Source organism: Peromyscus californicus, unplaced genomic scaffold (assembly GCF_007827085.1).
Source record: "Peromyscus californicus insignis strain IS unplaced genomic scaffold, ASM782708v3 Scaffold_3__1_contigs__length_106647218, whole genome shotgun sequence".
In the NCBI taxonomy this organism is placed as follows: Eukaryota; Metazoa; Chordata; class Mammalia; order Rodentia; family Cricetidae; genus Peromyscus; species Peromyscus californicus.
This window is the reverse complement of record NW_026294551.1, coordinates 86207616-86231490: the sequence shown is the minus strand read 5'-3', so window position 1 is coordinate 86231490 and position 23875 is coordinate 86207616. Positions and strand designations below refer to the sequence as shown.

At 42.9% G+C, this 23875-nt stretch overlaps 1 protein-coding gene across 20 annotated transcripts in view; it reads right to left on the bottom strand.

Moving 5' to 3' along the window:
- Tenm2 (teneurin transmembrane protein 2) overlaps nt 1-23875 on the bottom strand; it is a 1246916-nt gene that overhangs the window by 400204 nt on the left and 822837 nt on the right. Inside the window, exon 1 of one of the 20 annotated variants that reach the window (XM_052758566.1) lies at nt 22579-22609. The exons of the other annotated variants lie outside the window; for them this stretch is intronic. Coding sequence (XP_052614526.1) covers nt 22579-22594 — 16 coding nt within the window. The 5' untranslated portion in view covers nt 22595-22609. Of the gene's footprint in view, nt 1-22578; nt 22610-23875 lie in introns of those variants that run through there. 20 annotated transcript variants of the gene reach the window in all.

The following is a 23875-nucleotide window of genomic DNA, read 5'->3' as shown; positions in this document are numbered from 1 at the left end:
AAGAAGGAAGACAATGCTAGCAAAGCGCTCAGGAGACTGAAGAGAAAGAAACACAGGAGTGTCCACAAGAAGAAAAGCCTAGGGAGGATTTTTCTGGCTATCACTAAACCCATAAAAATGAATTTGCCTACCCGGAAAAGCACAAACTCCAACCCGAGGCCAGAGAAAGCCGATTGGACAGAGGACGCCAGAGAGAATCACGGGACATGGACAGAAGAAGGGCCCCTGCACAAGGGGTTTGCTGGAAATCTATTGTTAACTTGGAAAGGTCTGCCAAGCAATTTGTTCTATTTGAGTCAAAAACGCCAGCTTCAAGCAGGTGCAACGCTTTCCTTTTTCTCCCAATTCAAACACCATTTACAAACGCATCCTGGTGATTCAGACCCAAAATTACCAAACCCAATAACAGATCGGGGCTGCTGAGGAATCTGAACTTTGTTTACACAATTAGGAGACACTCCACGAATGACAAGGTTCCCGTAGCAAATTAACAAGAACAATTTTCCCGTCTCGGGAGCTGTCAAGATGGGCCCTGTTGGCCAATTTATCTTACTCTAGCACATCTCTGGTGCTTGTCAATCAATATGTGAAACATTTGGTGCTGATTGCCATTTTTCTCTCCACTTCCTTTTGCCTCTTGTACCAGGCAATTTACTGCAAGTCAATCAAGGTCGAAGCCGACCTTGTTTAAATAAAACAGTGTTGAGCTCTGTGCACACCAACAATTTCAAAGACGGAATGAGCTGTATCTTTTGCATTTACATTTATACTACCTTCCCCACCCCCACTGGATCTCCTAAAATGCCATCCTTGAATTATCAGTCAAAGCTAAGCCACCTAGAGAACAAGAAATCGAAGCTGAGCATGTGGGAAGGAAACCTATATTTCAATGTACACTCTCAGTATGAAAGATGCCCTCTGCCAATAGAAATGCCTCACCAATGAATGATCCTGGTGGTTTTGCCTATCACTGCTCAGTCCTAACTTGAGGCAAGGCCACAGCAAACAAACAGCACATCCCAAACCATCCCAAGTTGGCAATATACAGGAAGTAATTTCAAGTGTTCAGCCTAGGGGAGCAGGTCCTTTGGTTGCGAGTTTTTCAGACAATCTGGTGACAGCCCCTAAGCATTTTAATGAGTCAAGCACAATCCTTTATCATCATTGTGCTGGTACTCACTGAGGAGCACAGCAGAGAGCATGCTTCTGTGTCTATTGATATTATCAGAATCAACCTGCTCACAGCCCCACCCCTGTGCTGGTACTCACTGAGGAGCACTGCAGAGAGGATGCTTCTGTGTCTATTGATACTATCAGAATCAACCTGCTCACAGCCCCACCCCCTCCTGCCGACTACCTATATCTTTATGATCTTCAATAAGCCGGTCTCAATGTTTAGCAAACTTTTATCTCACACTCCACCCCGCCTAAATGTTAAGAATACACAATGAAATGAGCCCTGGCTAAGTGGGACTTTCTAAGAAAGAAATACAGTCTGGTGAATATAGGCTGTCCCAAAATAGCAACATGCAACTTAATTGCTGTGGTGGCGCCAGGCTCCCAGAACAGCTTCTTAGAAATGGACTCTTGGTAAGGGCCTACTATGCAGAACACAGTTTGATGCTCTCTGATGCTCCTTACTATAGACTCAAATTAATATGTAAGCAAGTACAACGCCTTCCAAAACTCCTAACAGGAAAGATTACTATGCACTTTGTGCTAATTGCAGTTTTTACTGGGTTTGGAAGTGTCTCAGACTTCAGACTAGGCCATGGTCTGATTTTGTTTCACAATTTTGAGAAGATACCACCAAGGGACGCTCGCCCCCACCCACCCCTCAGCCCCCCTCCCACAGGAGGAGCATCCATCATATACCAGGTAGCCAGGACACGTTAGGAGCAAACACCAGGAGAATATGTTTTCTGGAGCCCAGAGTGCAGTCAGGGTATTGGGTACTAACAAAATCACCTCAGAAATAAGATTACTACTATGACCTGAGGTAAGTGCTATGCGGGGTGCATTTAAAGGCAGTCTAGAACAGGCTGGGGAATGAAGAATGCTGCCTGAGGACATGAAGCTGTAGCTGAGTTCTTACCCATGTGAGCTGCTTCTTTGATTTAGTGAGGTCTACTGACCAGTTCATGCCTTCAAAGTGCCAAAGCTGAGAGCAAATGCCTAGAGACTTTCATGGCAACTTGGCACTACTAAAAGCAAGCATTGGAGAGGTAGTGACCACATTCTTAGTGGTGTGTAGATGGGTCTGAATGATAGCCTGACAGGGGTCTGCCAGAGGGGAAAACTGTGTGTGTCATGTGTGGAGGGGCCACAGATAAATAGTCCCCAATCTCACAGAGGATTGTGGGCTTGGAGGTTTCCTTCATCATAGACAACGCCAGCAGTTCTTCTCTGAGGACACAGACAATGTCATCCCACAAGTCCTATTTCATTAGGCCAGATGCTTGCCTTTGCTTAGATCTCAGCAAATGGCAACAGATCCAACTTCTGTTTGAAATGGCAGCGGCCAGTGATAGTGGTAAGGTGTAGTCACAGCCCTAGAAGAGCTAGGGGTGAAAACATGGCCACAGAGAAGTTCCATTTCCTTTGGCTCCCTGGTGTGCCCAACCATGTGGAAGGCTGAGGAGGTTCTTGGAGTTCATCCTCAATTTTACCCGGACCCAAGGCATGGCTGTGTCCAGTCTGTGGGAAACTCACCAGGCTGGAAACCGATGTGTACTTTTATGAGTCATTAATGAAATGTTTGGAAAAAAAATGCCATGATCAAAGCAGACAAATGGAGACAAAGGCAAGAAAACTGGATAGCTCACCTACAACTCTTGAAATGAGCACTGCCTCAAAAAAGGTGTCATCAGGGGCAACTAAGGAAATGCGGCTACAGCCTAAGGACCAGAAGACATTTCCACGATAAATTCTACGGCATGGGCAATTTCCCCACGGTTATGAATAATGCCCTTGCTCTTAGGAACAGTGGTATCATTGTGGTATTAAGGGGTACAAGGATATGGTATGGGGCATCTTACTTTACGTAGGCTCAGAAAAAAGGAAACACATATGTGGGCGGGTGTCGGGAGAGAGCAAAGCACACATCTGGGGAAAGTGGGTACAGGGTAGTAGGGGTGTACCTCCTACTCTCTCTGTGGTTTGGAAATCACATCCAAACAAAGTTCAAAACTGAGAATGACGGACGGGGAAGATGACTTAGTGCATGAAGCACTTGCCTCGGAAGCCTTATGTCCTACATAGTAGCAAGACAAGTGTGGTAGCTCCCTTGTCTGTCACCCCGTGCCCCCACAGAAAGATGGGAGACAGAGACAGGGGAGTCTCAAAGTGTGTGGCAAGCTAGGCTGGCCTGTGCGATGGTGACTACAAGAGACCTGTCTCAAGTAAGGGAGGAGATGAGGTCCAGCAGCTGGCGAATCTGCTGACCTCCATGCTCCTGCTGGCGCATGCATGCGCCTGCACTCAGACACAAGGACATACACACACGTCACACAACAACAACACAGCACAAACACAGACACAAAGAAATGAGAATGATGATTTTTTTTTTTTAGGTAAATGTAAACTGTCCTTCAAACAAATGGACAGCCTAAGTGGCATATGGTTGCTCTAACGAATTGTTTTATGCAAAGCGAAGCAATGTCGCCAGGTCTCTGTCAGCATTTAGTCATGGGCACAATTACCCCTCAAATGGAGGGCTGGGACCGCTTGGCAGCTCCCTAGGCAGCAGTGATTTTCAACCCCGCCTGACAGACTCTGATAGACTCAACGTTCTTTTCTTGACATTAATTCATTTGTGATCTTTACTGCCATACTGAGCTGCTTATCTCGAGGTGGTCCTTAATGGCGCATGGTATATTTTATTGATGCTTCCTTTATTCCTGTGTGTTTCTTCTTCATGATTGTATCTGTTGTTACTCTCTGTCTCCTTCAGAACGCTATTCTCTTGTGAGACAAGGCACTGCTCGAAGGCTTAATGAGGCTTCCATATTGTTAGGCTGATTTATCAGGTTCTCAGTTAACGTGAGGGTGGAGGGTGAGGAGAAGATTTCAGATACTCCAGGATGAACCCAGCAACAGAGGTGCATACGTTTCCTTTCTGTGTCTGCAGCCTTGGCCAAAGAGTGACGTTCGGTTCTGATGGAATCCTAGGGAGGAAGGCACTCACCATTCTCTACTTTCTTCCACCATTTCTTGCTCACACTGTTTGTAGAATCAGTATTAGAGTCCTATGTCACTGCAGACACTTTGGAATTCCAAAGGCCTCTGACAGCTTGGTACTGAAGTCAGGGTCCAAGCTCTCTTGTTTCAGCTTTGGATGCTCTGTCCCAGTTAACCCTTTCCTTCTCTGCAGTCAGATGCTCAGGTTCAAATGTTTACTTATATTAGTACTCACTCATGGGCGACTGGGTTTGCTTTCATTAAAGTCACCTTGTGAATTAGGTAGATAATTTAGCAGCACCCCCCAACCTTGGAAGGACTTTTCTAACATAGAAAAGGAAAAAGAATGAAAAGGAAAAAAAAACCCAGGTATTTCTTTTTCTAAGAGAATCCAAAAACACTGCATGTGCTCATTGCTAATGAGCATATTTCCAATATCAATGGAAATTAGGCCATCACTCTGGAAGACATGGCATTACATTCACTTTATATTGTAGTCTCAATTCCACACACATGCACACTCATACCTCTACAGTCTTTCATTTCTAAAATAAAAGCCAGTTTAAGAAGAAATCCATATCTCATGGTCTATCCATGCTCTTCATTTTTCTTTGCTAAAAGCTGGGCTGCCTAGGTTTTCAATGCTAACAAATGTTATATGACAGGTTCACCGATTTACTGTTCTACACCCTCTTTAATTATGGATGTATGAAGGAAAATTTCACTGAGAAAAACAATAAATCACCATTGAAATTATTTGTTAGTTGAATGAGCTGAATAAACAGTTGGCTTCAGGGCAAAGATTCATCTGGCATCTTTTAAGTCATCTTGTATTTTTTTTTTCTCTCCTCACAGAAATCAGGTCTGGGCCCTTAGGAATCAACCAGGAACAAAGATGTCTCTGAGAAGCTGGGGAACTCAACCAATGGATGTCTTGAGGTGATAAATTTTTTGCATAGTTTTAGTAATAATAACAATTTTTATAAATACATCTCAAGTATTACTGTGCCCCTATACCACTTGATCATTATGTACACACACGTTTCTTTAAATTCATTTAATTCAAAATAACACTCTTAAGTTAGAAAGTGGCAAGCCCTGAGTCTAAATAAATTTCTGAGACTAGATCTTATGATCTCAGTCATTAAGAGTCTATACATTCTGGAAAACATATCTCCTCAAAGAAGTCCCTATATATTAAAAAATATGTTCAAATTACAATCCTTACTCACAGTTTTACTGACTTACATAATCCTATTTCTCTCCAGCTAGGCGATGAAGACAAGTTTCATAACTATTCTCCAAAAACTGAGCACAAAATCGAATACGCAAAGTACACAGAGACCTAACTGTACTGGAGCCCCAGAAAAAAATGTGCCATCAATGGAGTTTCTTGAGGGAAGTGAAGGAAATAAGAGTAATATGATAGTTAGTTTCAATTTGAAAGCAGGAAGTATGTCAGTAATGATAACTGATGCTATTTTGTAATAAATGTTTCCCTCGGCATCACAAGCAGACTTGGGCACTGGGAGCTTCCATGTAGGAATTAGTTTAGCATCCATCCTTGATGTCCCAGTTGAACTTGTCCAAAAAGTTATGAAGAATCATGGCTACTTTGAACAAATTCATACAAATAGTACTGGCAGTTTTCAAGATACGACAAATACCTTGGCTCTGGATTTCACCTGCCTCAGCAGGTTGGCTGCCTGTAGCAAATCCCGTCAATATCTCAAGTAGAACATTTGTTTTAAAGGTATTTATATGGATCCTAGGGCTCCCAATTTTGGAAACAGATTTGAGTCACATAATTAGGTATTTTCCCTGGAATAGCTGACCGTTTGGGTAGTTCCTATCGTAATCACTAAGCTTCAGATTTTATCATCCATATATTGATTAGACATTGCTTTATGTCAGACGCTTACAAAAATGTTCAAAAAAGCTGGTCCTGATTTAGTGTGATTGCATACTAGGACTCAGTCCTCTATTTCTTCTGGGAATTCCCTATTTGTCTCAATACTAAGCCAGGTGGGGGTTCCCAAAAGGTTTGTCCTCAGTCTCCTTGACATCAACTAAGATGGGAGTCAAGGGGCCCTGGGAAGCAGAAGACAGTGACATAGGCCCTTGGAGACAGTGTGATTGTGGTTCCATCTGCTGCTGCTCGGAGGCATAAGCGATCCCTCCCTCCTCCTGCAAATGGGTAAGGGGGTGAAGGTGGCAGGAAGTAAGCCAAACACAAACCAAGTGAACCCAAACCATCCTCGCTTCCCCAGCACAGGAAGCCTTCGTTTGACTCCAGGTAGTGCAATCTCTAGAGAATTATAAAAGCAAAAGAGACTTCAGCATCTTTCCTGGGTCAATAAGAAAAAGATGTAGCCCTCAGAAAAGAAAAGAATAATAGCAAGTGGAGTGGGGTGTCCATGTCACTCACAAATACCTGCTCACGAGCACATTAATAGTCACGATGATCAGTCTCTACACTGTCAAGTCAATGTAACTTTGAAAAGCAGATGAATACTTTTTTAAATGACCAACTAGACAGCATTTGAGTAAATATTAATGCTGGAGAAAATATGAGGAAGCCAATTCTATCCTATCCAGATGAGAGTGTATGTTAATACTCAACAGTCCTTTTGGAGGCTGATTCTGTACACAATTTTCTATTACTCATCTTCTAAGATATTTTCTTAAGCTCTGTGTCACAGATGCACAAGAAATATGCAAGGTGGCTCATTCACTTTTTATAGTGGTAATAGTTAAAAAACTAAATCTCTTAATCCCAGCACTCGGGAGGCAGAGCCAGGCGGATCTCTGTGAGTTCGAGGCCAGCCTGGTCTACAAAGCGAGTACCAGGAAAGGCGCAAAGCTACACAGAGAAACCCTGTCTTGAAAAAACAAAAACAAAAAAAACCCAAAAAAACCAAACCAAAACAAAAAACCTAAATCTCCAACAGGAATGACATGGCTAAATAACCAGTGGTAAATCCATATACTGAATCAGATGTTAAAAATAATATTTTGGAAGAATATTAAATCATGTGAGAAAATATATTACAAGACATATTTATATATACACATATATATGTACTTGTCTGTAAATAAATGTTATTAATAACATTATAGGAAAATTCAGAATTTATAATATTCTCCTTGTATTTTTTATCTGACTTTACACAACTCAAAAAGTGATCGTAAGTGCTTTTTAAATTCAAATCTATATCTTCCACATAGGTGTCTATACTGAGAATCTCATGCCTTTTCTATGAGTTCATTATAATCTGAGCTCCACAGGGAATGGATATAGTCCCGGGTGTTCCTCTCTTTTCCCAGAATGTTCTTAGTTACTCTTGTTTAGAGTGAGATAGTCCTCTCTGGTTTGTTTTGCTAAGGTTTCTTGAGCAAAAACTCAATGCCAGCGCAATCCAAAAACACACCGTGGTACGGCTGGCTGGGCCTTCCCAAGATGCCCTGTTTGTCACAACGCTTGCCACCTCAGCTTGACAGTCCATATAGTTCTACTTGTGTCCTCAAGTGGACAGATTGAGTTCCCTGGGGTTGGTCCTGGTCTCAAACCCTCAGGTGAAAGGGGCTGTTTGTTCACTCCAATAGACAATTATGAAGGGCAATTAAAAATTTAAATTATGTTAATAGGCCAGAGAAAAATGACTGTTTGCAGAAATCAGTGGCAATTACCAGACATAATGGTTCTCAATTAGGCTGCAGGGGATTTTTCAGTCATTCATAATTCACTATCTTAAATGTATCATAAAAAAGTAATTGTCACTTGTTAATAAAACTTACTTAAAAACAACGGAGCCATGTTACACAGAAAGTAGCATTGCTCGTTCCTTTGTCAGCTTAAACAGCTTGTATAATCTTAACTTTAAAATGTAGTACAGGCTAGCTCAAAACAAAATCAAACAACAAACAAAGTATAGCTTTTCTAGATCTTTACTTGCACTGTCCAGGGGTAACTGTGGTTTCTGCTCAGTTGGCATTCTTCCTTCTAACCACCTCCTTGGGTCCATTTAAAGGGGTAAGGGGTGGGGAAGTCTATCCAAGGAATATATTGTAGTAATATTTTTAGTCAGTTAAATATGAAAACATAAAAGTGTTAGCTTGCTGTTTCTACCATGTTTATTTATCTCCTTAGATTTCATTTAAAAAAAAAACTGTATTATATGCAGCTGTTCCATGAGCCCCAGGAATACAGTCAGCATTCATGCATGAGCATATAGCTCCACTCTCAGGACATACAATCTGTTGAGTCAATTGCTTGGCACACGTGATGTGATTCAAGGCCTCTTGTCTCATTGGTTCAAAACTTGACTTCTAGTGCTCCAGGGAAAAGCCAAAAAGGGCAAGAAGAAGTTAGAGGGAAGGAGAAGGAAGCCAAAGAATAGTAGAGGGCAACTCTTAAATAAGAATATTAATGGGATGGCTTTATCTTTTTTGATTTAGTACCCAGATGATGATGCCTCTTTTTGTCTCTGCTTAAAAGAATGACAGCTGCCCTCCTCCATGTCTTAGCCAATCAGGAAATCTTTGCTGCACCCTCAAGTCACAAACTGTAGTTCACCAAAAAGACAGAAGCAGAGACAGTGAGTTCTCCTTGTCCCCCTGTGATAATAGTCTTACTTAGTTGAGTCACAATGCAGCAACATTTCCAGAAACTTGTCTGAGAGAGTGAGCGCTAGACTATTCCAGGCCAGGCATTTCAGAGACGTGACCTTATTTAGTTTTCACCATTATCCTATGCAGCATGTATTTTCACAACTCTGTCCTACAGCAGTGCATCATGGGATATTCAAAAGTCAATACCATGTTGCAGATGACAGAAAGTGGCAGTACAGCACTTTGAACGCAGGTATTTCTTGATCCAAAGCCTATAAACATTCCCTTCTTGTGTGTTGTCTACGGCTTGAAACTGCAAAGACACAACCATGAGATGTCTTAATGTGTGATAGTTCCACCTGTAACTTGCCTTCATGGATGTAATACTGATCGCACATGGACTAAGGGTGGGATGCCAGTAGTTTGATATGTTTGCCACTGTGCCACCAAGAAAATTGTCTCAGGGATTTGTAAGTTACCCACTAGCAGACAAATGATCCCAACTTTCTGTATAATATAAGAACACTTCCAGACAGCAAAGATGTCTAGCCTTTATTGAATCTGTCTTAACTGGCCTCAACAGATGCAGAGAACTCCGCATAAAAGGATAAAAGACATACACTTTGTACTAAGACCTATACATGGCTGGCTTCTTCCTGCATTCACATCTTAGCTCAAACATTGCCTTCGTGGAAATATTAATCCTTCTAGTTTTTCTAAAGCAGAAGATACAAAATACCAGTTAGACTCATGCTTCCCATGATATTTTTCTGTAAGTTTAACTGTCCATGCTTGTCTTGCCTTGTGGGAATGCCAGCAATTTGACATGTTTGCCACCATACTTCTACATTCAACCTAGTGCTTTCTACAAGGAATGTTCATTCAACGCATGATTATGCATTTACAAGATCAAGCATCTACTTTCAACAAGTACCCAAGCATGGGTTTGTAAGCACAAGGCTTTCCTTTGCAAGAGTCTATAGGAAGTGAAGGCATTTGGTACTCAGTAGGGTGCTACCTAGAGTGGTGGCTGTCTGGATTCTGAACAACTGGGATAGTTGACAGAGTTATGAAATGAAAAGGGACACAAGGAGCTTCTTTACTCTGTCCCTTCCTGAGCCTGATTAGTGATGGCAGCATCTCAAGTGGCATGAAAGATGCGCCAACGTTTACTTGGTTGGTGATGGACTTGCTGCCTCACAGGACTGTATTTTCCCTGGGTCTGAAGCTCTGCTGCCTGCAGTGAAATGCTTGTCTCCTCATGATAGATGTTTCCTCTAGTGTCATTTATTGAGCAAATACTGTGAGAGTATTTGTGTCAACCAATGCACATGAGGACTCAACCTTTGTGCAGTGGGTAGCTTTCTTTACTAGATCCTGACTATCTACAGTCCACCCTTCCTCCTGGGCACTGACATGATTTTACATCCTGTTCTTTTTGTTTGCAGAGATGGAGGATGTGTTCCTCATGAAAGGCCATGCTTCAGACATAGTCCCAAAGTCTCTGATCCTTTGAATCTGTCTACAATTTTCTTCCTCAAACAAATGATTTGTACTTGACTTGTAAAGTGAAGCATTATTTCTTTTACAATTGCTAATTTTATTTTTTAAAATTTTGATGATATTTACTTTACTTCTAGTAAAATGAACTGTTCATTTTTGTTATAAATTAATGAATGTTTAATAAAAACTTCTAATGAAGACATTTATAAAACAAAGGAAAGCTGTCCTGCTTCCCATTCCCAGCCCTTCTGTTTCATCTACCCCTTCTTGATATGACCACTTTAAGTGGTTTGCTATATTGGTAGTGGTAAGAGCTGAGCAATTAACTGGGTGTCTACACATACCCATGAAGCCCAGATTCATAAAGTGTGTTTATTCCTGAAAGTAAATATTCTGTCCATCTATAGTTTTGAGTTACAAATATGCTGGGATTGAGGCAGTATATTGCATTGCATGATTTGACTTTTACAAGCCAGTACAAGCTGGCTCCAGAACATTGCAGACATAACTTCATTATCCTCCCTTTCTCTTCTACTCTTTTTATTTATGCCTGTCTGTCTGTCTATCCACCCACCCATCCATCCATCTATCCATTTATCCATCCATCCATCCCTCCATCCATTCATCCCTATACCCATCCACCCATATGTGGCCTCACATATATAGTCATACACGAATTAAGATTACACAGAAACACTCTTTGTTTGCAATTCAGCTCTGTTTCACACAATTCACCGCAGCTCTGTGTTTGGAAATCTTCTTAAAGCCCCTCATAACAGGAAACGGCCTGTGCAAGCACCCCAGTTGAAATGAGCATCTTTCATTTGTCTACAGGCGCCGTGGGCCTGTGAGCATGTGTGTGTGTGTGTGTGTGTGTGTGTGTGTGTGTGTGTGTGTGTGTGTGTGTGTGTCTCGCACATGCGCACTCTTGTCTATCTATTGTAAAAGGGAGTAATTCATCATTGGGCAGCAAGTTCTGCTCAGATGGTTTATTGTCCTGACCTCATTAAAAGCATGTAATCCACGCAGTGCCGTAAATCTATGCCTCTAAATACTTTCCTCTTTAATTTTTTAATACTGCACACATGAAGGGAAAGGTTAAAGCCAATTAAAAGAGATACAAATACCATTATTACTACCCCGACAAACAGTTAGTTATTGGATTTGGTCGTTTCAGTTTAGAAAGCCATTATTTTTGTTCCTGAATGAATTAGTAATCAAGCTGTTTATTGACTTGTCTTATCTCTGAGATGCTAAATATTTTTTTTGGTCCAGTCTCTCTCTCTCTCAATTGGCATCATTCCTGCACACATAAAAATTATGGACAACTTAAGGTCTAAGTGCAAACAATAACCGCACAGCTGCATGTAGAAATCAGCATATGGACAGGGCCATCATTTCCACTGGTCCAGGAAGGAGTGCGCTGAGCCTCTCACTCAGTGGTTATTGTTATTGTTGTTGTTGGTGTTCTCTCCCATTAAGGCTATTATATGACACTGACAGATGCTTAAAAGCATTTAGGGCTGAAAGAACTGTTGGGAAAATTGCCGCAAAAGATTGACAAATGATGATCTTTTTGTCCACAAGGTTCTTATTTCCTGTGCAAAATGGACCAAAAGAATAAAGGGGAAGAGAAAGAACCATTAATGTAAAGACTTGGTATTGTTTTCTGACATGAGTTCGTCTCTTCCCTCGCATTTGGCCGGAAACGTGACTCTGTTTATGAAAAGGCTGTAGGGCTGTAAGACACAGCAGTTAACTATTTGCTAGCTGATTGATGCTTGCTTGGGTGTCCCACGCTCTCCCAACTCTCTCTTCATTCCTTTAGGAATATGAAATGGGCCCTTAGAATCTGAGAGAACTCGGGACTATGTGTGACTAGGTTTGTTGTTGGTCAGTTACTTTGGTCATTTAATTGTCTACCACCAGGTCCAGAGTGTTGAGTGAGAAATGCCAAACTGTAAAGAGCAATGCTGACCACAGTGTGGGGGTTCAGAATAGACCCATAGTCACAGGCCCACATCCCCCAAATTCACAGGACTCAGCATACTTATAAGTGGCACATCATTTTCTTTGTATTGTTAGCCCTCAGAATTTGGGAGGCCTTGGTTCCAGAATCCTTTGTGGATACCAAGGTCTGAAGATGCCCAATTTCTTTGTGTATAAGGATGTGATGCCTATACCCAACTCTTGTATATTCTCCACACACTTTGATTACACCTAGGTCTCTCAGAATAGCTGTTACACTTCAGCACTTAGGCAATAATGACAGGAAAAAGGTCTATATGATGTCAGTGGAGACACAATCAAAATAGTTCATATTTGTGGGTGATTAAATCTGTGGGTTTCTGAATCTTCAGAGATGAAGGGCCAGCTAGACTCTACGCTCCTACTTATAGGGAGAAACATAAATACTCACAAAGAAACTCACAACACAGAGCAAGACAAAAAGCCTGTGAAATTAGACATCTCAGCGTTAAGGCAAGAAAAGGCTACAGGGGCAACACGTCATTGGTATTGTCTTTATAATTGGACGCCAGAACAGGGCTTCTGAAAGTGTTCCCTGGGGGTAGCAATGCCACTATCTTGTGGGCAATGTAACAGGAAAGAGAAATTTGAGACCTGCCCTGGACATAGCTGGGCTTTGGTTTTAGTAAACTTTTAGGGTGCCTACTCAAGGCTGACAGTCCTACTCAGCTGTAAGTTTTTATGTTTGGGTTGATCACCCTGCCTACTACACATGTGATATATATCACAGGGCACTGTTGACATTACACTGTTAGTTTATTTATTTATTTATCCATAATATCTACCCTAGACTGTAATCTCCTCCAGGGCTCCAAGGCTCCTGCTGGTGGTTCTTTGCTTTGGTTTCAGAGGCCACTCAGGGTCCTAGAACACAGCAGATCCCCAGGAAACCAATAATGAGGTAAAAGTGTACATAAAAACCATTGAAAAAGAAACATGTAGAGAGATTTAACTCCATTAAAGTTAATAGTTCGAGCTTAATAAATAAGACTCATTCCTAAGAGAAAATGACCTCTTTTAAAAAGAAAGAAGGAAGAAGAAAAACATGGACCCAGGAACATTCTCAAGCAGCTTCTAATGAGATCGCAGCTTATTCTCTTAAGGAATGAAAGAAATAATTGAACACATCTTACACTAATGACTTCTTACACAATGTGTCCATAATCCAATGGCATTCAGAGTCAGACAGGATCCAATGACCCCTGATGGCATCCAGTCTTGGATATTCTCGAGAGGGGCTCAGTAAAACCCCAAGACCTGCCAGATCCAGCTCAGTGAGGTGGGGCTGCAAATTCCTTCAGATGTGAGTCTTCCTGTCTCTCTATCCAGAATAAGAGGGCAAGTTACAGAAGAAGGAGACACTCAGGCACTGCCCCAGTCTGCTCTCTAAGAGGAGCTATGAGACCTGGAACATGGACTTTCTGGTCCTTGTTGCCTTTAGGAGGCCCCGAAATTGTCCTTCTTAGCCTCCATTTTCTATTCTGAGATTTATTTTGGTACCAAGTGAGCGTCATTGGGGCCAGTGTCTGCAGACTTTCTGTGCTGGCCTTTGCATGGTCCAGCATCAGGCACCAGCACTTCCTGCCTTGTTTTGCTGTACTGAGCTTCTACCTCCTCATCTGAAAAATGAGAGCAATGCTTTTACTGAAAATTTATATAATTTTACCAGGCACCTGACACGGACGAGGAGCTCAATGAATATTCGAATTTATAACAAACTCACAATGCCATGTTCTATGGGGCCTTCTTCAGCTGGAGCTCACAGGCCTCTGGAGATTCAAGAAAAGGACGAGAGACTGTCCAAAGAACATGAAACTTGTTTCCTATTTGTATATGCCCCTGTTCTTTGGGCATGAAGCCTCTAGTACTAATCAGATGATCAATGAGGTCCATGCCCCTCTGGGGTAAAGAATAATAGTGCTGGGGACTTTAGTAGCTGAATTAGGTCCTTGGCAAGCTGACAAAGCAGGAAAGTAGGGCAGTTTTTCTGAGGCTAGCAGCTCACCGCATGCATGGGGCACACAATTTCAATTTCATACCATGTGTGTTTGTTTACTTTTCTTCTACTTCATAAAAGGAAATAGTATTTCAAATGCACTCCACCATGAGGACAGGTAGTTCATTTTCACCTCAAACAGTGTTCCCTGAGATCTCCAAAAGTAAAACAAGAGAACTCCAATCTACTGCTTAGCATCTGCCAGGTGCAATTCTCCAGAACAGCAAGAACTGGTTGGAAGAAACTTGTTTTGTATGAAGGGGCTGATCCTGATGTGTTGATGCAGGGGGCTGTCTGAGCAAGGCTGGTGGGCAGAAACTGCACTGGACCAAGTCTGTGGAGAACTAGCCACCCCCTCTATCCCAGTCAGCTGGGTGTCTCAGCGTGGGGCCTCTCCACCCAACTTCTCTGACTGCTTATCATTCGAATAGGATCTACCCCCAGGATTATTTCAGTCTTCATTGGAAAAAGCCCAGTTTTCATACGGAAATGGTTTTACCAGACTGTCATTTTTGTTACTCTTAAATAAGAAAATATTTGATCATAAGAGGGCCACCCAATAAAACTGTTTTATTCATCCGATAATTTGAAGCAAAGAGATGTGATCATTTCCGTCTATCTTTCTGTCTATAGATGAGAAATATAACTTCTTCTAGGTACTGACAGCAAATGCTGAACATATGAGTTCAAGGACCCATTAAACAAATATTGACTCAGTATTTATTAAGTGTCAGTTACTTTAATGGGACTGGGGACCCCAAGTGACAGAGTAGAACAGTTGTTGCCTTCATGAGAATGATGCCAGTTTAGAAGAGGAAAATGATAACTAAAAATAAGTACATAGAAAATCAGATTAAATTGTGCTCTCAGGAGCTTCAGTGGACAAACTGGATCCCAGAAGGGGAAAGAGGAATGGCAGGAGATAGTGACTTAGCCACAGGCACCAGCCACAACCTGTGAATGGAACGTGAGGGATGTAGCAGTCAGCCTCCAACAGAGGCCCTGGAATTCTGCACTGAAGAGAACTTCAGGGCAGTGGGTTCAAAGGCAGCCAACCTAAGCCTGCAGACTCAGTTTCCTCACCTGTAAAATGTGAAGGTCATGAGCTTTGGATTATGTAGCTCCTATGAAGGTTAAATTAGCTAACATTTGGCACAAGTTTAGGACCAAGTATGGTAAAATATGGATTCCGTTAATGAATGCTATTCCAGACACAAAATCACGAGCTCCAACCACAGATAGGGAAGGGTTGGGTGTGTTTTAAAAATCACAGGAGGGTGTGGCTCTTGGGTGGAGTGTGAGTAGGAAGAGGGTGGTCACTGACGTCTGTAAAGGGTACGAGCATCAGAGCAGTTATTCTAAGCCCTGTCCGGTAAAGTCTCATGCATAGTCCAAGGGCAAGGAAGCAAGGGCATGGTCCACACTCAACCTCAGAAACTTATTGGCCAGGGGTTAGAAAACCATCTCCCATGAACTTTCCTCCCAGTTCTTCCCCTCAATGAGGATGGAATAACAACTCCTCAAACGGAACAGTTTCTAGGTAAGAAGTTTTAAATAAAGAACCCCTGTTTCATTCATACTCATTAAACTGTTTTTCCCCTACCTAGATCCCTGCAATAATAAATATAATTATATCCATCTTTAATGACTTTGGTTCCTTGAGCTGCAGGTGCTGGAATACTGTATTTATTAACATATTTTAAGCCCTTTAAAAAGACTGCATTAATTCCTATGATAATTTAGTACCCATAATACATTCTCTGTTCTGAATAGATGTTAATCACCACAGAATGACTGATTTGCCCAACTGCGAGCTAAGCCATGCTCTAACTAGTAGCTAGTAACTTTTTAATTCAATATTGTTACTGAAACTGTTGATTAAAATCTAGTTGCAATAACAATTCTTTGCCCCCCTGCGGGCCCCACCCTCTGAGGACCCACACCAGGGCCCCAACAATTGGATTTTGTTCTTGCTGAAGCCAAGGGCCTTCATTCTGGGGGCTTGTATCTCTGATGAAGCTCTGCTTGGGAAAGGCCTGCCTGTGCCTGTCATCCCAGAATGCTTTGGGTTTGTTTGCTCTTCAGCGCAACCAGTGACAAGGGGAAAGGTCACTGTAGAGAAATGGAAGGTAAGCACAAAGTCTGCTTAGCAGAAGGCAGCAGCCACCCACGTTTGTGTCTTAAAGATGGAGGATGGAGGCTAAGGCAGTTCCTACCTGATGGGGTGAGAGGAATCTGGTTTGTGTCACGATTCCAGCATGCTCAACCAATTTAAATAGAGACTGTTTTGAAACTGCTCATCAAATTTGGATCAAAGGGGAGTGCTGCCATTGAGTATAGATGAAGGAAGTAAATACTGCAGGTGCAGGATGCTTCAGACCTCACACCCATTATCTCGGTTAACACGTGACAAGTCTGTAGGGAGGGAGGTACCCCCATTGTTCCCGGTTACCCAAAGCTCGGTGAATGTACTGGGCTGGCCCAGAATCACACAGCAAGGAAGCAGCAGGGCTTCAGAACTCTGCACCTCATTTCAGGTCACACTGTAGTCAATGCCTTAGTCAACCAGTCAGTCCATATGGGAAGGATACCGAACTGGGTCATGGAATACATAACAAAGTATTATATGCCAGAAAAACTTATTGAAAGCGAATACCTACTTTGACTAGTGTGTGATTTGAAGGTTAGTGAAGCATTGTCCTTATTCCTGCCCAAGGGAAGATGAATCTTTACATCCCAGTCTTCCTTGAGTGGAGAATGCTGACAAGGACATGGTTTCAGGCAGGTGTCTGGAATGCTGAGTGGCTCTATATAAACACAGGGAGGTGTCCTTGCATTTCTGGCTAATATTAAAGATGTAGTAAGAAAGCCAGCTGTGGTGGCACATGCCTTTAATCCCAGCACTAGGGAGGCAGAGACAGGTGGATCTCTGAGTTTGAGGCCAGCCTGGTCTACAGAGTGAGTTCCATGACGCCAATCTGTCTCAAAACAAAACAAAACAGAACAAAAACCACCACCCGCAAGGAGCTAGAACCCATATGGGTAGGATGGAGCCAGGGAATGATTAAGAGTGTGCCTCACATCCACTTAAGGCTCTTTTTTTAAAACTGTTGCCATGTGAAAATTCTCCTTCCTCCCAAACTTTCAGTAAAGATTGCTTTAGGCTCATGTTCTTGGCTTAGGGATTGTGTGTTCCTATGTTCCTCTCTGCTGGTTTAAGTGTTTTGTTTTTGTTTTGTGAGATAGAGGAAATTTTAAACTGTTGGTCACAGACCTCTATCCCACATTCTCCACCTCGTGCAGAACTAGCTGTGACCCTCAGCTTCTTTCCCTATGAAGAAGGAGATGTGAGCCTGGGCGATGTGTGTCTGGTTGCTTCGCAGCGATGAGTGGGTATAAGCTGACACTTGGGCCACACATGGGTTTGTTTTCTTCTTGTGTGCATGGATGTGCAGGTGCACACATGCACATGTGTTCATGTGGGTGGAGGTTAGAAAATAAGCACAGGTGTTATTCCTCAGGAGCCATCAACCTTTTCTTTGAGACGGGGCCAGCCATGGATCTGGGACTTTGCCAAGTAGGAAGACAAACTGGAGATGCACTCCAGGGATCTGCTTGTCTCCACCTCCCGTCACACCACTGTTTGGATTACAAGCACAAGGCAGACAAGACTCCCAGATTTTTACGTTGGTTCTGGGAACCTGAACTCGGGTCCACAGGTTGGCAAGGCAAGCTCTTCACCGACTGAGCTATCAGTTGTTTTTGTTTCTTCTCTCGCTCTCTAAATCACCACTGACTTTATTCCTACAGAGTGCGTCATCACCATTCACTTTGCAGCGAAAGCAGGCCACTGAGTACTCCCCCGCTTCCACACAGGCGATGGCCCAGCACGCTCTCATTCCAGGCCACTGAGGCCACCGTGGGGAAGCCTAGTTCTCCCACACCGGCCTGACACACCACTCAAGGAGTTTTGACAGCGTCAGAGGGCAGAACCTGTAGGTGAATGCATGCATTCATTCCTTCAGTCTAGCAGGGGGTGTGGCCCACAGTCCACCCCACCTGGGGCCAGAGGAGGTCAAACAGTACAGACGAGTCTAGCTGTGGAAGGCTTAGGGCAAAGTCAGCTCCACATCGTGTTCAGTGACCCAGCACCCCCTTCACCATTCCCAGCAAACACCCGAGCAAGCTGCTCTCTCAAAATATGTGCATAAGAGCAGCTAGAATCTTCTCACTGAAGTGCCACAGCTCTGCCACCACATTTGAAAAAACTTAAATTGAAGATTCAGAAACTATAAAACAGCCTCCCCCTGGACCACCTCCCTCCGAACCCATGTATTCCAGGGGCCACCCAAAAAGGCTATGGCAAGCTTGGTAATGAGGCTCTTCAGTTTGCATTTTCAGAGGCACTATTCCAACCTACAGATTCTTTGATATAGACATGTTTATATTGTAGCCGAGGCTGGTCCTGAATTCAATTATATAGCCCAGGTTGTCCTCAAACCATGATACTGAACTATCACGCCCAGCTCATTCTATATTTTGGATTTCACCTAAAGCAGCTTTGCCTCCTGAAGGAATTAAAACTCATTGATCCTTGTATGAATACAAACCCAGAGTGAAACATGCACATTTATATTTAGTCCCCTTCCAACCAACTTTCTTAGGAGGGACACAAGAGTACATTCCTCCAAATGCATTTTTATCTGCAAGCTTTTTTTTTGGATTTGGGGAAAGTCATCCTGATGTGAAGTGTATCCTTGGGCATCCTGCTGCCTCTGAGCAGAGGTTGCAACCCAGCAGCTCCTGGCTCCAGGCTCCATCTGGGATGGGCAGATGTGGTTGGTGGTAATCAGCATATTTTTTTAAATGTTCAAGTGGTTGTGCAATTCACAAAACTAGGAGGTTTCCCAAACCCATGCCCATCTGCTCCATACTGTTCTGTCTTGAATGACAGCCTACTATAGACTTCCACGTTTGATGAGGGCACAGACTCGATGGTACAGAAAGCCATTCATCATGGGCTCTGCTTACCATTCTAACATGTCTTTTACCTGCCAGGGTGCCAGCACTACCAAACTCAATGCCAGAAGCTCCTTCAGCTGTTCTTGTCTACCCTGCATTAAGCCTGGAAGGTTATTTCCACACCTTCCATGAAACCTCCAGTCCACTTCTCTTGACAGTGACCTCTTTGAAACCTCCTCTGACTTCCCTGGAAACTACTGCTCATGCCCACACCCACAAGATATCCTGTGGCCACAAGAGGTTTCCATTTCTCAGCTGAGGAAAGTGCTTCACTGTATTTCTGTTAAGAAGTCTTCTCTGTCAGACTAGGTCAACCTCAGGGTGGGAGCACATTCCCAACATTTCTCTTCGAAACACGGCAGAATGCTAGGAACATGGGTGGGTTCAAGAGAGTCATCTGCAGGGAAGCAGGAGCCCTGGGGACCTTTGCTGCCTCTGTGCCTTCTGCAGATAGGATGGTGGTCACAGAGGAGGTCACAAGAGTGTGTGAGGGTAGCCGGGACAGCACCAGGGGGAGCTTCACTGGGCCTGCAGCTGCTGAAGGTAAACTGGATAGTACCAGACTAGACGTTGGTACCACCATCACCATTCTGAAAATTGGATAGGAATCTATGAGTAGGAGTTTCCTGGCCCCCCTTTCAACAAAAACAGGGCTCTCAGTGAGTCTAGACCAGTGTTGGGCATTCCTGGCATTCCTTCTTCGGGATGCAGTATACAAAGGTTATCTACAAGTATTCAACTAAATGAAGCGGCTGCAACTATGTAGGGTGGAGTTAAAAGAAACATTTTAAAAGCTAAAAAAGTGGCTTGTTCCTCAGGCCAGTACTGTCACAGTGATTTTTCTCTTGCCCTCCATGCCTTTGAGTTGAGCAGACATGGCATCTCTCTCTTCCTGAAACATCTGGTTGCAGCCACTTCAAGGTGTATATATAAGGAAGCTGTGTGCTCAGGCTGAGTATATAATAACATGGGGAGAAACTCACAGCTCTGTTACCACACACAATATACTGTGCTTATATATGTTGTGCCAGTGTTCTAGAAAGACACAGGAAATGATGGAAATGAATTAAGGGGTGGGATGGGGGTGCTGTGTGCTCATATGTTGTATGCACGTGTATGCATGAGTATAAATATATACATGCACAATATATGCATGTTTTATGAACTAATGAGTACCTGCGTTGATTAAACATATTTACTATTTTCCAATTAAAGGAGCTAAACATTTAAGGATTGGTTGAAAATAAAAACCACATCAACCTGCAAAATTCGGAGGCAGAGGTAGGGGACCTCCTCTTTGTTTTCGTACTATGAAAGGCAAACTTCCTATCACAAGCCAAAGGCAAGCCGCCATTGTCACCTTGGACCACACTTTCTAAGAAGACTGTCTGGCAGTTGGTGCGGGACAAAGGGCGGTATCTTGTCCATTGCTAAATAATCTTTATCAAATGGATACATCAACTTAACTTTTCCCCTTAAGGTCTCCTCCAGCCTCCTTCAAAGAGTTCATTACAAAATCCAAGCAGCTTAATGAAAAGTTTACTATGTAACAAATGGTGCCAACACCCGTTCTTTCCTTGTCCTGAAGACCCCGGTGCTTGCTTATTTTGTCAGAAACACAAAAAGGAGAAACGCAATTGCATTTGTGCTGATGCTAAAATGTTAATAGATTTGCCTAAATGCCTGCTAATAGCCCCCTAAAATTAGCTAGACTAGTAGTGCGTGCCTAATGCCTTGGCGTTTTTGTTGTTTTACTTGCTTTGTGTTTCTCTTTCTTTTATCAGAGGGAGGGAAAATAAAAGGAAAAAAAAAGATTCCCTAAAGAGAGAGAGAGAGAGAGAGAGAGAGAGAGAGAGAGAGAGAGAGAGAGAGAGAGAGAGATGTTTTTAAGCTACAAGACATTTTCAGTGTCACACGTGAATTCAGGAGCAAGAACATATATTCTGAAACTATCCTACAGTTCTGACACTCTGTCATGAAGGTGACAAATCCTGGTGCTCTAATGTTTCATTAAATTAAACATGAAATGTTTAATGTTTTGTTAAATTAAACATGAAGCCGTGACTTTGGACCCGAGAAGCACAGCCTTCCATCAATTCTTCACATTCCTTCAGGTCACTTTTCAGGTTATAAAAACGGAGTTTTGTTTATTACGGGCACTGCATTTCTCTCTGCAGTTAAAAGACACTTTTCTTTGTGCTTACAAATAAGATCCATCAAACAACACAATTCAGGGAGATTGAAAATACTCCCAGACCTGGTCCTATAGAAAACAGCTTGCAGATGGCTCCTTCATTCAGCGGGTCTTGTCCCCTTCCCCTTTCAAATATTTGCAACTATCACTGAGAGGTTTCTCAAGAACAGAGGTGTAACAACAGTATTCAGATCTGAAGCCCATTTTGCAGATGGGCATGCTAGTTCCCAAGAGGAGGATGGCTGGCTGAAACCTGGGGAAGCTAAGACAAAGATTAAATCTCTCCACTCCCAGCTGAGAGCCTTCTGGGTCCTTATTCAGGAAGCTAGAAGTTGGCAGGTGAACACTAAAACCGAACCGAAGCCCAAGTCTGACATGGGTAAGCGTCTGCAAAGAGGGGAGCAGGCTTGTGCGATGAAGGAGTGAAAGTCGTCATGGAGGCACCTAAAGTGGCAGAAACACAGAGCCCGCACCCGAGAGAGGAAAGCGAAGCTCAGCCGAAACCATGCTCCTTCCTGTCAACATGATGACAGTGTTAGCAAGGCTTTGCAGAGCTCTCAGTAACACATCCAAACGCTACCTCACCAAATACATGTTGATGGTGGTTTTTAAGTGAAAAAACAAAAGCAAAAGCAAAACCAAAACCAAAAAACCCCAAACCAAAAAACAACAGCAGTACCTATGTATCAAATCAAAGTGAAAAGATAGCCCTGTCCCAAAACGAAACTGGCGGACTGCGTCTATACTTTTCAAATAAATTTTTGGTGGGTTATTACTGGTTTCTAAACAAAGTTCCAGAATTATCATACCTCTGATAGCTAAGAGAGAACCGACCATCCCTCTCCCAAAGATCAACTCGCTCAAAGTCTCCAAAATTCAAGCTGTTCAGCTATGACCTCACACATCTCTGCTGATACACCAGCTCTCAGAGCCGGTCAAAAGCTTTAGAATAGTCCCAATCTGATAGCTATATGTCTTCCCTGGTGAGAAAGAATCCTTTCCCCAGCCAGTTACCCAAACCAGTAGGAATATAATTGACACTTACCATTCTGAAGCTTCATGTCTGTGAGGCAAACTAAATAAATTAAACGGATCCTGCTTTAATCTTCTTTTTTAGACCCCAAACGCCTTAATCAAAAGGAAAACAAAATAGAACAAAACAAATGTTCCCCGAGGTCCTTTTTTAAACCACAAGAGCATAAGCAAAGAAATCGCTGTCTATTTTTTAAATGGAATACCCAAAGCCTATCCCTCAACACCACAAATGAGTGGGATCTACTTTGAACATCCTCTTATCCTGTCCTGCCTCTCCCCAGCTCTGCCTTCATGTCCATCTATCATGTATGACCAGGACTAAGCAGAAGTTCCATTTTGAATCAAAATTAGGAGGATGCTTCAGTTGGATATTTAGCTTGGCTTGCACAACTACTATAAAAATTCCATGTAAAAGCACATTTGATCCCCTCCTGCAAATGCACGGAGGCGTTTGTGGTCCCTAGTACTATCCCCAACGCGTACTTCGACTGTAAATGCGCTTAAGCTGCAGGACTTCATTTGGGGTTAGCTGCCCCACAAAGCTCATTTGCTCTTACCATTACAGCAAGCGACTCTAAAAGGCTGGCATGATGCTTTTAACTATGTTTGAGAGGCCAGTCAGATCTTGTTAGCAACAGCTGCACACTTACCAGGCTCCCAGGGCCTTGACAGAGCTGTCCCAGTCCTTCTGGGATTGGGGACATGCAATGAAATCAACCAATCGTTAGCTGGAGCCACACACGCACGCTGTACCAGATTCTCGTTCTTCAAATAAGAAAGGAAGGAGAAAAAAGAAAGAAAGAAAAAGAAAAAGCAAGCGAGGCAGCCTCCTCCAAAGTTCCTTCTCTGTTGGCCTCTCCCTGGCAGATACAGCTCGCCAAGGTCCTGGCTGCACTTTCAAAAGTACTACTCAATAAAAGGATTTTAAAGGCTGTGCTGGGAGCCGGGTGCTTCTGATCCCTGCTTTGGCTTTTTCTCTATCAGCATTCCTCGGCAAGCCTGCACAAAGCGGGGTACGCTACATTATTTATGTCAGCTTTAGGCTCTGGAAAACACACACTGGCATCCTGATTACTAAGAATCCTCGTGGATACAATTAAACTGTTCCCACATATATTTCCCCCCCACCCACCCACCCTCCGTCTCTTCCCTGATTCAACCTCTTTCAGAGCAAACAAAAGCACTTTGAGACGTGTCCCAACTCATCTATTAGGAGTCAAGAGAACACTGAAATATGGCCACTATGGCAAATGAGTGTGGGAGAAAGCTTATGATCATGGAGTGAGCAGAAGACACTCCCAAGAGAA